The sequence below is a fragment of the Astyanax mexicanus genome, chromosome 12 (genome assembly GCF_023375975.1).
Source record: "Astyanax mexicanus isolate ESR-SI-001 chromosome 12, AstMex3_surface, whole genome shotgun sequence".
In the NCBI taxonomy this organism is placed as follows: Eukaryota; Metazoa; Chordata; class Actinopteri; order Characiformes; family Acestrorhamphidae; genus Astyanax; species Astyanax mexicanus.
In genome coordinates, this window is record NC_064419.1 from 37,048,906 (window position 1) to 37,065,999 (window position 17,094).

Genomic DNA, 17,094 nt, shown 5'->3' on the forward strand with positions numbered 1-17,094 from the left:
TTTAAGGATGTGAACAAATCTTAACCAAGGATGTTAAAAATGTTGAGTGTTAAATGAATATTTAAAAAATTGTAGTTTTGCAATTGCTTTTTTTCTGGTGGAAAAAAGAGGCAAAATTTTGTTTCGTTTCTAAAACAAATGTAACATTTGTAAGGCACACTTACAACCCTTTCCTTAAAAATCATCAGAAAATAGACCAGAAAATAGACTTTATTATAGACGTTTATTGATAGTGCGAAAAATGCAATAAATAATTGAGAGGTCAGACAGTTGCACAATGCTTACGTGCATTTCTAATAAAACACTTTTTACCTTTAACACAATTATATTTTTCTGAATTTGCAGACCTAATATCTGATTAGAATGATTAGAACACGTCTGCATTACCCACTCTTCTAGGTGGTTTTCCCCCGAGTGGCTCGGGTGTGTAAGAACGATCGCGGCGGTTCACAGCGTGTCCTGGAGAAACAGTGGACGTCTTTCTTAAAGGCCCGTCTGAACTGCTCCATCCCCGGAGACTCGCACTTCTACTTCAACATCCTGCAGGCTGTCACTGACGTCATCCATATTAATGGGCGTGATGTTGTCATGGCAACCTTCTCCACGCCGTACAACAGGTACCTACGCTGGTTCTCGTTACCTTCTCGTTACCGGTCTTTGGCCCTGTAATACGGAGCGGCGTTTTCTGAGGGAAATAGTTTTGATTTATCAATAATGAATGGAGAATAGGCTCAGCAGCTAATTTCTTTATCTAAATTGGAATCGCGGAGCCGGCCTAGAGCCTGCCGTATTCTACAATTCCCACGTTATGGAGGTGTAAGGAGATAAACCAATTGCTTGTGACAGTGCAATTGAGCCTGCTTAATGGGCATTAAAATCAGCCGAGCAACTAAGAAATTTCAATGAGGGTTTCAGTAAGGGCCATATTCAGAGTTAATCAAAGCATAGAGAATGAACTTCTATTGACTGGAAGTTCCAGCTCTACAATGGGGATGGATTAGTCACTGGTTCTGACCGACTGCCTTGACAGCAGGCCAGTTCTGCCTCGCAGGCTGAGTATTTTTGGCTAATTACTGAGATTTACAGTTTTGCCCAATGAGGTTACCAGAATCCCATCTCTGTTGCTATCACAATTATGTCCTTGTGTTTCCTCTTCCCCTGCTGTGTTTCTGTTCGACTGACTGGTGTAAAGAGGACACAAGAGAATGAGTGATTCAGAGTTTTGTTATGTACACAGTAGTGGCTATCTGTGGGTGAATAACTGTACGTCTCTTGGCTCTGCTGCAGCATTCCAGGCTCAGCCGTCTGTGCCTATGACATGGCCGACATCGCTACAGCCTTCACGGGCCGTTTCAAAGAGCAGAAGTCCCCTGATTCCACCTGGACCCCGGTGCCCGAGGAGAAAGTTCCCAAGCCCAGGTATTCATCTTTAGATTTTTTTTTTTATATACTTGCTAAATGTTATTACTATGGATGTGGGGATCTGAGTGGTCCAGTGGGCTAAGCACTGCCACTATGATCAGGAAATCGTTGGTTTGAATCCAGGCTATGCAGCTTGCCATTTGGCCTCTCTGTCTCTCTGGGTGGGTAGATGGTGCTCTCTCTTCTAATCACTCCAAAAGGTGATGTTGATCAGCAGAAGGCATCTGTGAGCTGATGTATCAGAACCAAGTCACCGTGCTTTCCTCCAAGTGCGATGTGATGCTAATTGGTGATGCTGCATCAGCAGCAGTTGGAAAAGAGACAGCAAGTTGGACAATTGACCTAGCTAGACTTAGGAGAAAAAATTTGTTTCCATCACGTAATTTTTCCCCCAATCCTATTCGAGTCTCTTAATGCTAAAAAATGCTGATCTATACTAATCCGTATAAATAATGTATAAATAACGCAGCCAAACAGTTGAAGTAAAATGTGCTACTAATTACTACTGAAGTAAAATCTTTTTATTTTCTCAAACAGTTTATATAATGGGACTGGATTCTGGATTAATTATCTCGTTTTTTTACGAGATTTTTACTACTAATTACTGCTTTATAGTATGCTTACATAGTGTAGTGTATTCTAGCTCATAATCCAGTCTGACTGACATTCCTGATCATTCACCGCAGTCAAAAACTAAAAGTTTGTACAATTTCAGATTTTAGGTCATGTTTTCACGCTCCTCTATAAAATAGTTCCCCACTCAGACTCTCAACTAAATGGTTTTATTTACCTTCTGAGAATTCTCCACATTGCTGTCAGCTGGCCAATGTTCAATAATGCCGCTTTGAACACTGCTATTTAAACATTGTAGGACTGAGAAATGCATTGGGATTAAATAAAATATGCCTGGACCAGCCCCAATACCAAATCACTGGATCTGGATAGAATATCTTGTAACCACATAATTTGCATTACTTTGTTGATTATGTATTAAATGCTGGACTGTGCTTGGTTTAAAAAGCTATTCATTGCTTCATTGGCCTTATCACTTATCACTCATTTCTGTAGGTTGAATAGATGTACAGTATATGATGTAAATTACAAGGGTAGTACACTGAGAGCAGTACAGACTGTTTTCTAGCTTAGTTTTCATATATAGGCTAGACTAGTGTTAAATAGTTAAAACTGGTTTAACATGCTTTATCACACTCCTTTTCAGAGATTTGTCAAAATTGGCTTTTCCATGACATTTGTGCGGTTTGGGCTCATTCTGATATAATTAGTATCAGCTTTCAGATTCTGTAACATGGTTCTGACCACAATTATGAATATTTACAAATGACTTAGGGAGGCATTATGCATGCCTTATAAATGAATCATGGCCACCTTGGGTAGTGCTCTTTGAATAACACGTTACCTTGCCGGGAGAGAGAGAGAGAGAGAGAGAGAGAGAGATGGAGAAATAGAGAAAGTGCATATCAGCAAATGAGGCATGAGCTCATTTTCCAGATGGCCGACTAATTTTCCAAACGCACCAGCCAGCCTGGTCAATCTTTGTCCCCCGTACCCCTAATTATCACACCAAGAAGCTTGCTGCTTTCCCCCCGAAAAAGCCTTTTAAGAGCAAAGAGCCAGGGAAGACGATTCCTAGCCGCTTCTGCCCCTCCATATGGTTCATCGTCAAGTCGAGGACAACAAGGGTATCAGCGGCGCTGATTAGCATAAAATTACGTGTTTGCGGGAAACAAGGTCAGGTGTTAATGAGAGCGAAGACACTAGCTCTGTTTTTATGTAATTTAGATTTTCCCTCTACATGCCGGGAGTGTACTAACACTAAGAAGGTTTACATGGTTGCTGAACCTTGCTATTTTAATCGGGAGGAAAAGACTCCATGTGTTGCTTGTGAATTCAAAACAACGTTTAGCCAGCCAGCGCATTGGTAAATGGATGCCAAATAGATTGGACTATGATAAAATGAAGCTGACAGGACCCCTTTATTAAATCTAAACCTTTGCTGAAGGAAGCTGTTTTTCTTTTAGCTCCTTTATTGGAATGCTGTGGTTTGAGTTGAACAAATATACAGAAACTCTTGTTGCAAAGCAACATATACAACATTTCCAGTGATTTTTCTTTGCCCCTGATGTTTTTTGCTTTGTTCAATCTGTGTAAATATGTTAAACTGTAACTAATGTTAGTGAACACCCATTTCAAGTATCGTACCATTGATACCATTAATTAAATAACCTAAACGTATTTTGGCTTACTTTTCAAAGAAAAAGCAAATACAAGACTACAAATTAATAAAAAAAAAATTATTGAGCACCTACTTCAGCAGTGCTACTCTAGTCACACATTTACCTCAGCAGTGCAATTTTCTGTTAAATATTTACCTCAACTGTGCTATTTTAGTCATAAATCTACATTGGAGATATTTTCCCAGCATTGACGCTAAATTTACACATTCATATACCACAAATACATATACGTAAACTTGTTGAATCCCTACATCTTCTCCCTTTGTATGTTTTATTATTATAGATTGCACACAGTTTATTATATTTAGAAATTCTGTGTCATTTATTTGTTTCAGTCTCTCTCTCTCTCTAAGCCCTCATGTCCTCTGCCCTTTAGGCCAGGCTGCTGTGCTGGGACACCATCAGTGGAAAAGTACAAAGTGTCCAACGAATTCCCAGACGACACGTTGAACTTCATCAAGATGCATCCTCTGATGGAAGAGGCAGTGCCCTCTATCGCCAACCGCCCTTGGTTTCTCAAGACTATGGTTCGGTGAGCATTCACATCATTCCAGCTTATAGACACTAATGAAGCCCAGTGGCCACTTCCTAACATAAATACATTTCTAATGGCGCAGTCTATTCAAGTAAGGCTTTGTAAATAAATGTAACCAGTACATCTGGAATCGCTTTATTCGGAACATCTATAGTAAGTACTACTATCTATTCACTATATATCTATTACTATCCATGCATATGCATATGGCAGCAGTTTAAATGTTAAAATATATAAAATAATGTACATTGAGGTGATGTTCACATCAACCATCAAAATGTGGGGAAAAAACATTTTGCACAAAAAAAGCTTTTCCTATCCTGAGATGTGACAATTGCATATGAACACAGTGCAATAACAAAGCTTAAATTATATACAGCTCTGGAAAAAAATGAGACCACCTGAAAATTATGATTTTCTTTGATTTTACCAAATTGAAAACCTCTGGAATATAATCAAGAGGAAGATGGATGATCACAAGCCATCAAACCAAACTGAACTGCATGGATGTTTGCACCAGGAGTGGTATAAAGTTATCCAAAAAAATGTGTAAGACTGGTGGAGGAGAACATGCCAAGATGCATAAAACTGTGATTAAAAATAAGGGTCATTCCCTCAAATATTGATTTCTGAACTCTTAAAACTTTATAAATATGAACTTGTTGTTTTCTTTGCATTATTTGAGGTCTGAAAGCTCTGCATCTTTTTTGTTATTTCAGCCATTTCTCATTTTCTGCTAATAAATGCTCTTAATTGCAATATTATTATTTGGAATTTGGGAGAAATGTTGTTTGTAGTTTATAGAATTAAACAACAATGTTAATTTTACTCAAACGTATACATATAAATAGCAAAATTAGAGAAACTGATTCAGAAACTGAGTGTCTCTTAATTTTTTCCAGAGCTGTATTGTGCAGTGCTACTCCAGAGTTTACTCTAATGCTATAAATAAAAAAAAAACATCCACTCATTTCAGCAAATAGAAACACCACGTCAACAAGGAATAGCCAGACAGGTTCAAATTGACACAAATGCTATGACAGCACATAACAGATATCACTAATTGGGCTACAACAGAAGATGTCCACGTTTTGTTCTTCTTCTGTCAGCCAAGAACAGAAAGTTGAGGCTGCAAGCGGCACATAAATCTCGATTTCTGCAGAGGCATGCAGATGGTATGACGAGAATTTGGCAGCGTCAACATGAATCCATGGACCCAGCCTCCCTTGTGTCAACATTACCAGCTGGTGGAGGTGGTGTAATATTGTGGGGAATCTTTTCTTGGCATGCCTTGGGATTTAAATGCCATCGTCTATTTCAGTATTGAGAATTTGCTGACCGTGTGCATCCCTTCCTGGCCCCATCTCAGCATCCTAACAATTTCAACATCTCACGGAATTCATGAGGCTCTTTTGAAATCAGAAGCAAATTTTTAAAGAGGCTATACCCACTATTAGTAGTAGTATAAGTAGTATTATTAATAAAATAGTGCTCAGTGAGTGTATATAATTTGCACTGATTTAACACATAATGATATGTATGGGTTCATTTTTTGTTTCTTTTTTAGCATAATAGTCATCACAGATTTGGGCATGGGTTTCAGCAATGCATTTGCAATGCAGAATGATGGTGGCAGAATGATCAAGTCAAATTCAGGCACTAAGAGCCCCTCAAATAGATTCATTTAGTAACTGGGGCAGGGGGTTGGGATATCTGTTTCACCCATAACGGAGCTGACTATTCTTTAGCTGCAGGAAGTGAGCTGGAAACTGAATCTGGAGTAAGACTTTATCTGAGCTCTACCCTGAAGGGAAGATGTTTCAATTCAAGTGTTTCTTTTTCTAACAAATTAGAACAATGGAGTCCATTTTGGAACAGAGCGAAAGGATGTTCCTGCCAAGCAGACAGTGAAAAAAGAGATCTGACTCTCTTTCTCTCAGGTCAGGCAGGAAAAAACTAGCTTTGTTTTAAAAAGAATCGAAATCGTTTACAGACAGAAATGGCGGAAGAATATTAGCGGACCTCCCGGCGCACCACGTCCCTGCTTTAGTCTTGAACAGTACAGTGTTCATTGAGGTCTGTGCAAATTTGTCTAAGTAATGCTAAATTACTGAACATACACTTCTGTAAAACATGTCTCTCATCTTCTCCCTTCGCCTGTTTTAATATCAGAGACGGCGTTCTAAGACTCGAGAGATTTGTGAAGATGAAAGAAAATTCCTGGATAATTTATTTGTCTTAGCGTTTTCATCCCGCCAGTTTTAATTACCTTGAAAGTGTATTTGCATACTGATTTGAAAATTATACATACATTTGATTAACACCAAGATAAGCATGGTAATTGGAGCGGCAGGCGCCAGATAATGGTCTAATTTCTTTAGCGAGAGCGAGAGCTGAATGTTTTTTAAGTCGCTGGCGAATCGCTGGGTAATGTGTGCTTCCTCACACTTCTCTCTCTCTCTCTCTCTCTTGCTCTCTCTTGCTTTCTCGCCCTCTTATTTCTGCAGATACCGGCTCACGCGCATAGCAGTGGATAATGCCGCCGGGCCCTATCGCAACCACACCGTCGTTTTCCTGGGCTCAGAAAGAGGCATCATCCTCAAGTTCCTGGCTAAAATGAACAGCGGCTTCCTGAACGACAGCCTCTTCCTGGAGGAGCTGAGCATCTACAACCCCGAGAAGTGTGTATTTCATTACAACCCCCCCCCCAACCTCTCCTCCCCCCCCCCCTCCAGACCACGCTACAGCACCCCAGCCCTGCTGAAGAGCTCTACTCTATCATTTAAAAGAGTTTTATCAGGTTACAGCCCCTCGAGTGTGGTTAGCAAATTAAAGGGAGCGTAGTGGAACTTCTGCCGTCGGGCCACCGCCGCAAGGCCCGGCCTAACGAATGGTGGATGATTAAAGAATGCAGGGCGGTTTGAGGAGGGGATCGGATGAGCGTCTCAAAGCCCAGTTGAGATCCCCTCTTTTTCTAAGACGCGATGAGGAGGTTTGGACCATGCCGATGCGGGATAAACAGAGCACTGGGGGCCAAAGCAAATATGTGGATGAAAGCTGGATGGAAGCAGTTGGACACAGTTAGTTGCTGGTGGATGAGGGTATTTAAGGAGACTGCCGTTGTTAGCCACTGAGCTGCGTCATGTGACAAAGCGTGGAGTAGCAAAGCAAGCAAGCCTGCCCCCCACACACACACAGCGTGGCACGGGTAGAGCATTCTCTGGCTGAAGGCCATGTGGCTTAGCTTTAGCGGTTAGCGTAAGTGACTTTACAGGGAAGGATCAGAGAAAAGATGCCCGCCACACATTACATAGGGTAGATGGACCGTAAGCCTTAATTGAGAGCTCTAATGCACGGGGGCCAACCTTCATGAAGTCGGAATTAAATCCCCCCTTCAGATCTGTGGAGCACAGGATTAGAGTGAAGCTCTGTGCGCTTTCAGAAAGCCAAACAGAAATGCTTTGGAGGAGCATCAGGAGAGACTTCACAGATAACTGCTGCTAAATAATACAGACACGTTTCGTTATATGTACTGAAATGAGCAGCAAGGTTATGAAGGAATAGCTGACTAACATCCCACAGTTGAATACTATGTTAGATTGGGGTTTTGGCTACTATTACTGCTAGGTTTTTGCTTTTGTTCATTTGTCATCAGCAGCCGGAGCCCGAGAGAGCACAGTTGCCAATGCTCCCTCACTCCCACTGTGATGCTGGCTGGCACAGGTGTCTGTTGGCTGATGTATCAGAGCTGGGTATCTGGTGCTTTCCTTAAAGATTGTTGGGTGTCTAGTGAGGCTGCATTGGCAAAAGTTGAAAAAGAGGCGATGGCTGACTTCACATGTATTTAAGGGGCATGTGCTTGTCCTCTACCTTCTAGAATCTGGAACATTGCAAGTGATAGCGGGAATCCTAGTAGGTAATTGTGTTAGTTGGCTCAGCTAAATTGGGGATCTACTGGAAAACTAGAACTTGGGGATCTACTGGAAAACTAGAACTTGGGGATCTACTGGAAAACTTTGGGTACCACTTAAGAGATCCTTTATTTTCCATTTCTCAGCAGCCAGTGATAACTCAAACCTTGGATCACATGAATAAGAAGAAATTGACCTTGGCATGAATTGTGTCTTTGTTTCTGCAGGTGCAGCATTGACGGCGTAGACGATAAACGCATAATCAACATGCAGATCGACAGCAAAAGTCACGCTCTGTTTGTAGCCTTCACGTCCTGTGTAGTCAAGGTTCCACTATCGCGGTGTGAGAGACATGGGAGATGCAAAAAGTGAGTTCTAAAGCCTGCATATCAGCTTACTTGATAAGGTTATCAGCAGCTTTGTCTTCACCTCATTACTGGGAAAAGATGTCAGACCTGTATGTACTTTGTTAGTAAATACAGGAGATGATATCAGTGAGCATAGTGATCCTGGTTAACCCCTCAGAAATCTAGATTTCTGTATTTTTGCTCTATATCAAGCTTTACTGTACATAGTTATTATTTTTTAAAAAGAATAGAAATACTTTTTATAAAAGACACAACAATGCATTTCCTTGCACTTCACAATATTTATAATATTAAAAATAGAGTGTGTTGGCAAGAACTTGGCAGTAAGATACATATCATGATACAAGGGCTACAATTCACTAAATCACTATATATTGAAATTCTGTACGCAAGGCAATATATTGCCTATGGAAACTGTCAGAGTATAAACACACAGTATTTATAAAATCTTGTACATATTATAAATAAAGTAGCGGTGAGAAGTACTACCATATGACCAAGTCTCAGCCCTGTAGGCCTTACGGTTTCTTCTGCCCAATCACTTCTATGGCAGAAAAAGAATAAGAACTATAATAATAATAAATATAGCCGCAAGCGGCGATTTACGGGGATCGAACATTACAGGCAAAGAGGCCCCTGAAGGCCAGTAAGGCTTAAAACATGTTGCTGGTTGACCGGGAAAAGTTAACTCAATGAAAACAATGGGATCTAATGACAATACTGTGTTATCTAGTGGGCGGAGTTTAAACACAACACAAAGTGAACCACTGTCTGCCACCATTCATTACATATGAACTAATTTAAAAGCAGTTATTATTATTATTATATTATTTTAATTATAGAAAAATATTGCAAGACTTAAAAAACTAACAATATTTTCTTACACCCCCAGTTTAAAAAAAATCATGTTAATTGAAGACGCTCTGTTTGACCAGGTTTTTGTCTTTCCCGCGCAGGTCCTGCATCGCCTCCAGAGACCCCTACTGTGGCTGGCTGTCGGAGGGAGCCTGCAGAGAAGTCGTCACCAGCACAAAGTACGTTGATCCACCCTTTTTCACCAGCTGCTGCAGCCACAGTTGGCTTGCAGGGTGATGACCTAAGTCCACCCTCTGGTTTCCAGCCTCGGTCTTTTCCACACATGCTCTTTTCTCCCTCCTGCAGCTTCATCTAATTGTGGTTTGCCTTGCGTTTGATGCTCTTCTCTGTTGCTTCTGGTGGATGAGGCTGAAGGAAAAGCTGACGGAAGGAACAAGGGAGATATATTGACCCTTGGGGGGGAAGGGGGGGGGGACAGCATAATTTATAGCTGTATTTACTATGCTGTGGTGGGTTTGCTTGCTGAACAAACATCATACGGCATTTCTGGGAGCAGAAATCATGCATTTTGCAGATGAAGTCATTATTACAGGAGCGGGAGACTTTTTTGATGTTTGACGAGTGAATTTGATCTCCACAAAGCGATCGGTTATGGCGTGCTGTTGGTTTTTTTTTTGTGTGTGTGTGTGTTTTTTTTTTTTTTCTATCCTGTTATTATTTCCAAAGCCTTGACTGCTCTGATTGAGCTTTCCACTTTGGAAATTGAGTAGACAGAAGCATTAAGAGGTTAGATGACCTCACTCTTGCTGCACGGTGTTTCTAAAGGGACTGAGTGGAGGATTACGCGGTTATGATCTGCTGGGTTTTGTGGTAAGCGATTGAGAGGCATTTGGCTCCACGCTTTGTGTGGCATTTTAATGAAAAGTGCTGGTACAAAACAGGCCCCAGAGAGAAATAGCTGAAAGTTTACACTTTCCTACACTTTCTCAGTTGCTGCAAGACTGAAATAACTTAAAAAAGATAAATCGCCTCTTTGTGCTCCATTGTGTGCAGTTGTTTATAAAGAGCTAAACCTGCACACTTGTTGCAGTTTGTGCCTTGACAACCTGCAACATCTTAGAAAAAGAGTATCTCTAAGAATATTCTCTGCACACAGCGCTCTGTTGTATAAAGTTATGTATACTTGAAGATGTCGAGTCAACCTGACACCCAGACATCATATATCTCTGATGTACTGCGCCTCAATTCACAAAGTACAATGTTTAGGTGAATTGATCGGCCCTGTAAATGAAACTCTCTGTGTTTTTCGCCGCACTTCAGAAAATAGCCTGTCCAGGCGAATGTATCATTTCATTTCTGTGATAGTTTGGAAACTTTTCTCCTCTATACATGGCCCTGCTGGGAGCTACGAGACGCGGCTCTGTCAGCTGTGACAACCCGGAATGTAATCTCTTTGACGGTTGGGCTGTCTCTGATTGCATGGCTGAACGTCTGTCAGGAATAGCAGGCTCAGCCTGACACAAGACAATAGAGGCCTGTATGATAACAGCACGCTCAATTCCTCAGTGCCTTGTCTGTGTTCCCTTAACTTATGATTGCATTACTGCAACTACTACTACTTCTGGAGGAGAGTTCTTCTCGTTGGTACCGTTTGGAAATACACTCGTCGTCAAAGAAACACTTGCACCCAGAAGGAAGTGTCGGATTGCAGTGATATTCAGAGGGAGGATAAAGGTTACCAGTGTAGTGTGTAAGGCATGCGTACGGCATGTGCAGCTCAACATGCCAGACGTCTCGGCATGGAGTTGTAGAGGTTCCTAATGGTGTCCTGCAGTAATCCATTCCATGCAGCTTGGAAATTCCTTTGAGGATGGGTCTGGCAATCGTCTGCTATGGCATGGCATATTTATTGTGCTATTAATTTTGAGACAAAAGCAGTATGTGGATGGGCATTCTCTTGTTGGAATACCACAGTGAAGTGATCCAGTGCATTCAGAAAAGGTAGAGCCATTGGTTTCAGGATCATTACCGTAATGTTGGGCTGTTAAAGTCCCTGTAATGAAGAAAAAAGGTGAAAAATCTGACATTGTCCCCACACCATGACACAAGGTCTTCTGGATGTGTAACATATGACAACAAACTATTGATCTTGCCGCTGAAATTGGTGCCTCCACAAACAGATTCATCTGGTTTTATCCAACAAAAAAGCATGATTTATCAATGAAGTTCACTTTTAGCACTTTTCCACTGATGTGGACCCGGCACTATTCTGGTTTGTAAACCTAATTTTGAACAGGTTTGCCACGTTTCCACCAACAAAAGTAGGTTCCAGAACCAGAAACATTCATTCGCAGCAGAAAACGTAAAATACTAGGTTCTTCACCACGAATTGTGACAACATCTGTGGCCGTGTCTCTTTGTACAGGAGCACCACAGCTGTGCAGCGCCCTCTGTTGATGACGTATGACGTGACGTATTTAAGTTTCCAATAAAACTGCTGGAAACGTGGGCTGCTGAGCTGAAAAGCACCAAGGTTCTTATAAGCCTAAATGGAACAAGTTCAAGATTTCTTTTGGTGGAAAAGCGCTAATTGGTGGAAAAGCACCAAGTGTCATTAATGTTGGTTGATTCCTTCTGGGTCCAACTTTTTTTGATGATGAGTGTACATTTCAAATTTGCCCTAATTTTGCATCCACTGATAAGTTCATTGAAAAAAAACTTTTGACAGGGTCATTTATGAGTTTACTTGAATAGTTCTTGCTATTTCTTGCTATGTAGCTAAATATGTCCAAGAACCACCTGGTCTAGAAGTCATTGAGTCCCAGTGCAAAATGGAGGTCGCGCACCCAGGGCTGAGCTGAGCTCGTCCTCGCGCACGCAGACCCGCTTCGAGCCAGCAGGGCCGCAGCCGCTCACCACCGTGTGTCTTGTCTCTGTTGATTATGCAGATGGTCATTCGAGCAGGACGTGGAGCAGGGCAACACAGATGGACTGGGAGACTGCCAAAGTAAGCAAAGGCCTCCTCTCTCTCCCGCTTTCGCTCTTTCTCTCTCTCTGTTCTCCTTTTCTCCCTCCTGTTTATCTGGGCTCTGCCTCACAAGCCTGTCCTTCAGCCGTAGCAATACACTGGACACAGAGGCCAGGCCTCGCTTCAGACCCTCACACACATACACTCACATACACACAGATACACACAAGTACACACACTATTCGCAGAGGGTTTCAGTGTGACCTATTCACTAAGCTACACTAAGCCCTACAGAGACCCGCTTTCAATCGTCTGCATTCATTTATTGCATCATTTTAGCTGCCGTGAATAGTGAAAAGCTGAGGGCGAGTTAAAGGCTGGCTGTAAGGTGCGATTATCCTCCTTCTGTACAGCACAAGTTTGTATTCCTTATAAATAACTTCCTCTTTCATTGATTAATAGAAACAACTGTTAACATACTAGAGCATGCATGTTTTTTTAAGCATTTAAGCATTTATCTTTGCATTAACTGAGTATGGAGTTGTAGAGGTTCCTAAGGGTGATGGTGTCCTGCAATAAAAGGTCCAATGCATTAAGCTTGAATATTCACACAGTCCCAATAGCATCCCCATCCCACACACTTCCGATCAGAGACAAGTCTGCGGATGGGGCTAGCCCTGGTTTAGTGTCTGTGTCTTCAAGGCATACTCTTGAGACAGCAGCAGTATGTGGATGAGCATTGTCCTGTTGGAATGATTTTCAGCTTTAGCACTACAATGGACACAGGTCACACATCAGCCAGGTCTTGATTCAGACCCACACACTTACACACACTACTCGCAGAGGGTTTCAGTATGACCTATTCACTAAGCTACACTAAGCCCTACAGAGATTTGCTTTGAATCGCCCGCATTCACTTATTGCATCATTTTAGCTGCCGTGAATAGCGAAAAAGCTGAAAGCGAATTGGCCTGTAAGGTGCGATTATCTCCTTCTGTACAGTGTAATGAAAGCTTCGGCTGCCGTAAAGAGAATTTCGTATTAATTATGAATACCTTCCTCTTTTAATATTAGAAACAAGTGTTAACATATTAGAGCATGCATATTTCAGAGTGAAATGGATACGGAATGAAGAAAGACTCGTTTTTTTAATACATTAACATATTTCTTCTTTCACTTTTTTTCCCCCCCAGACTCCTTTGTGGCTCTAAATGGTAAGTGACATCAGAGTCAGAGGCAATCACACGAAGGCACATTGCATTGCTATTTTCACTAATTTTATCAGTGTCTTTTCATTTACTCACTCATTCCATTTCATTCAATTTTTTCCCTTTACATTACTCTCTTTAGATTAGCCTAGAAATAACTTACATAACTTAATTCCTTTTATGATTTTTTCCTCTACTTTTTCTTTCTTTTTTTTATTGTGATTTCACCTTGAATGAATTCTCTCTGCTTTCCTGGTCTGTTTCTTTTCATCTCGTCACTGACATCAGCAGTCAGCTGATGCTTTGAGCACGGTTCTATATATTATATAATGTTCATAAATGTTGTTAAAAACATAATAACAATAGTTTAAAAGACCTCTATTAGCTGTCGCTTCGTTAAAAAAAATAAGATATTAGAAAAGAATTATAAAGAATTGGATTATTCCTGATTGAGTCTTACAAATAATCAGTTGCTAAAGCAGGAATAATGATAATACTTTCAAATAAAAACATATTTTTAATTACATTAGTTTAATTCCTTTCACACTTTTTCCCATCATTTTTTTTTTTTTTTCAGACCTTCATTTCATTCACCAGGGTCATGAAATGTCTCAAAATTCATCACATGGTCAGTTTTACATATTTAATTCCCACGCTTCCCCGACCAGCGCAGTGGTCCGTAGCAGCCCGGCTCGCTCTCCGAGTCTCACTCCCCACTCGACTAGAAACGAGGCGTGCTCCCAACCCACCACCCCACCCCTGCCATAACTCTCCTCCCCCCGTCTTCTCCGCAAGCCTTCAGTGGTCCCATTGATTCGCCCTGACCTTTGATTTCCTAATTGGATGGATCTAGCTGGTTAATAGAAGGCGGCTTTGTGGGTTAGAGACGTAGCCAAATGCAAATGATGGAAGCTGTTTACAGAGGCTAAACAGCAGCTTGTTCTCCAAAGCTCCTCTAGAAATTATTCATGAAATACAATCCGGGCAAAAGTGGGGCGCATCCACAGTGCGCTCACATACACACATATATATATATATACACACACAAATACACATACACACACAAAAACTTGCGTACACTCATATTTATTAACGCAGATGCTCTCCTGCCCTTGCAAAACTTGCTCAAATGTGCACAAAAACACACACAAACACAAACACACACACACACACGCACACAGATGCTTCTCTCAGTGCTGTATGACTGATACCGGTCCCTCTGGTACAGAATGGAATGCTAAACAGATCCAGTGATAGGTGGGAGGTGGTGAGAATGCCTGCCTCCTCGACCTACATATCTCATTAGCAATCACCCTATTTGGAAAGGTCTGATTATCATTCACACATACTGTATGATAAAAATAGGAATTCGGATCTCCTCTTTGATTTTCTTAGCTTTTCTGTCATGTTGCCTTTCTCTGCTCGGCATAGTCCCATATATAATATACAGCTTTGATTTTTCCAAATCGAAAACCTCTGGAATAAAATCAAGAAGAAGATGGATGATCACAGCCATCAAACCTTGATTTTTCGCACCAGGAGTGCAGGCATAAAGTTATCCAAAAGCGGTGTGTAAGATTGGTGGAGGAGAACATGCCAAGATGCATGAAAACTGTGATTAAAAATCAGGATTATTCCACCCAATATTGATTTATGATTGTCTGAAAGCATTTCGGAGAAAAGTTGTCTGTAGTTTACAGAATGGTACCACTTTAAAATAAGACTACCTTTATAAAGGGTTCATAAATAGTTTACAATTTGTTTATTTATGGTTACTAATTAGGTTGGAAATGCCTTAAAAATCGTTAATAATCAGTTATAACACATAATTACAAAGGACAAGGTTATAGATGGCTGCTGGTTCACTATTTGGCAAACAACAGGTCATTGTCGCCCTTTCTAATTATGTGTTATAACTGATTATTAATGATTTTTAAGGCATTTACAACCTAATTAGTAACCATTAATAAACTAATTGTAAACCATTTATAAACTCTTTATAAAGGTAGTCTTATTTTAAAGTGGTACCTATATAATAAAACAACAATGTTCGTTTTACTCAAACATAAACCTATAAAAAGCAAAATCAGAGAAACTAGAAACCGAACTGAACTATTATTTTTTTCCAGAACTGTATAGTATAAACAAATACTCATATACAAAATAATAATGTTAGTTTATAAGACATCTATTAGCTGTAGCTTCATAACTAAATAAAAAGTATAGAATATAGAATTTGATTATCAGTTATTCACAAATATTCGTAAGAAAAGCTATGCATGTGTACATTTATGTACGTATTGTATATGTATATGTATATTTGTAAAATATGTATACACACAAATGTCTGCTGTTGGCAGTTAGTCAATGATGGGCACATCAGGGCACTTTATAGCACTCCCATTCATGTTTTATTGCTTAAATAATTCTAAACACCTCTTTAGTTCACGTCTAGTTATTATTATGATGCAACAGCTAATAAATGCCCTACAATGATTATTATATGAAAGTGTTTTTTTTTTTTCAAATCATCTTGTGTAATGATGCTGTATTAATGATTTTGCTTTCCTTTTTTTTTTTAGTTTTTTTTTTTTTTTTAGTTTTTCCGTAAAATTTGATTCCTCAGTTAGTTTCACGGAACTATTAGAAAAATGCCAGATATTTCCTCATACAAAACAAATACATTTGTGAGGCTTGATGGCATGGAGAAAATGCAATTATAAATGGGATATTATTGCGATGTTCTTGGAACACTATCATATTTTCCCCGACTCCCCTTCTAAAAGCTCCATTTCACACACAGTAAATAGTGAGCATTGATTATCGCTGGGTGTATGTAGCGAGTGCACTGTATCTCTGTCGCTGCAAGGCCTGTTTAGCATTCTGTTTAACCAGTAAAAGGGATGTGCAAGTTGGCGTTTTAGAGATAATTTTTTTTTATTATTCAAGGAGTCCGAGCCTTCACTCCTGTATGTGTGTCATCTGCCGGCGTGGCACTTCCCCTGGCCGTGGAAAATAAATTATAAAATAGCTCTGTCACACTAATCGCTCAGCCTCCGGTGCATTCTTAAATAAATAATTTTAATGATTGCTACTGGGAGAGTGCAAGGCTGTGGTGCATGATAGACCGATGGCAAACAGCGGCAGCTTCACAACACTCACTCCGCCCGCGCACACATGGGAACGGGAGTTTATCGCTTAATTAAGATACAGGGTGATTACAGTTATGAAGATACACTTTGTGATGAAGTGACTGTTTTGAAGGGTGCTGTTTTGCTGTTTTATTCTGATTTATAGAATAGTATCTGAGCTGACAGTTGATCCACCAATCAGTGTAATCTGTGAAGAAGAAGCGCTTAAAGACATATATATGTCTGTGTGCTGGTGGAAGAAGAAATGATAAGCTTTAAAAGCTGTTTATCAACACCTGCCTTTTTTCTGCTTGTGTAACTCTTATTAATGATTTTATATAATAATTAATTTTGTTTTCATGCGTGCTGGAGATAAAAAAAATGAATCAATTCTTCAATTCAATTCAGAGAGATTAATGACTTGCACAGTTTTAATGGCCTGTTGTGTTGTTATTGTTATTTATTATAATTTTGTCAGTA

The 17,094-nt window shown here is 40.2% G+C and overlaps 1 protein-coding gene across 2 annotated transcripts in view; it reads left to right on the forward strand.

Moving 5' to 3' along the window:
• The window catches only part of sema6a (sema domain, transmembrane domain (TM), and cytoplasmic domain, (semaphorin) 6A), a 114,748-nt gene that overhangs the window by 78,248 nt on the left and 19,406 nt on the right, over positions 1-17,094 (forward strand). For both annotated transcript variants that reach the window (XM_049486014.1, XM_049486015.1), the window contains exons 10-17: positions 400-617; positions 1,288-1,419; positions 4,054-4,209; positions 6,720-6,893; positions 8,351-8,491; positions 9,448-9,525; positions 12,256-12,314; positions 13,469-13,489. In XM_049486014.1, coding sequence (XP_049341971.1) covers positions 400-617; positions 1,288-1,419; positions 4,054-4,209; positions 6,720-6,893; positions 8,351-8,491; positions 9,448-9,525; positions 12,256-12,314; positions 13,469-13,489 — 979 coding nt within the window. The remainder of the gene's footprint in view (positions 1-399; positions 618-1,287; positions 1,420-4,053; positions 4,210-6,719; positions 6,894-8,350; positions 8,492-9,447; positions 9,526-12,255; positions 12,315-13,468; positions 13,490-17,094) is intronic.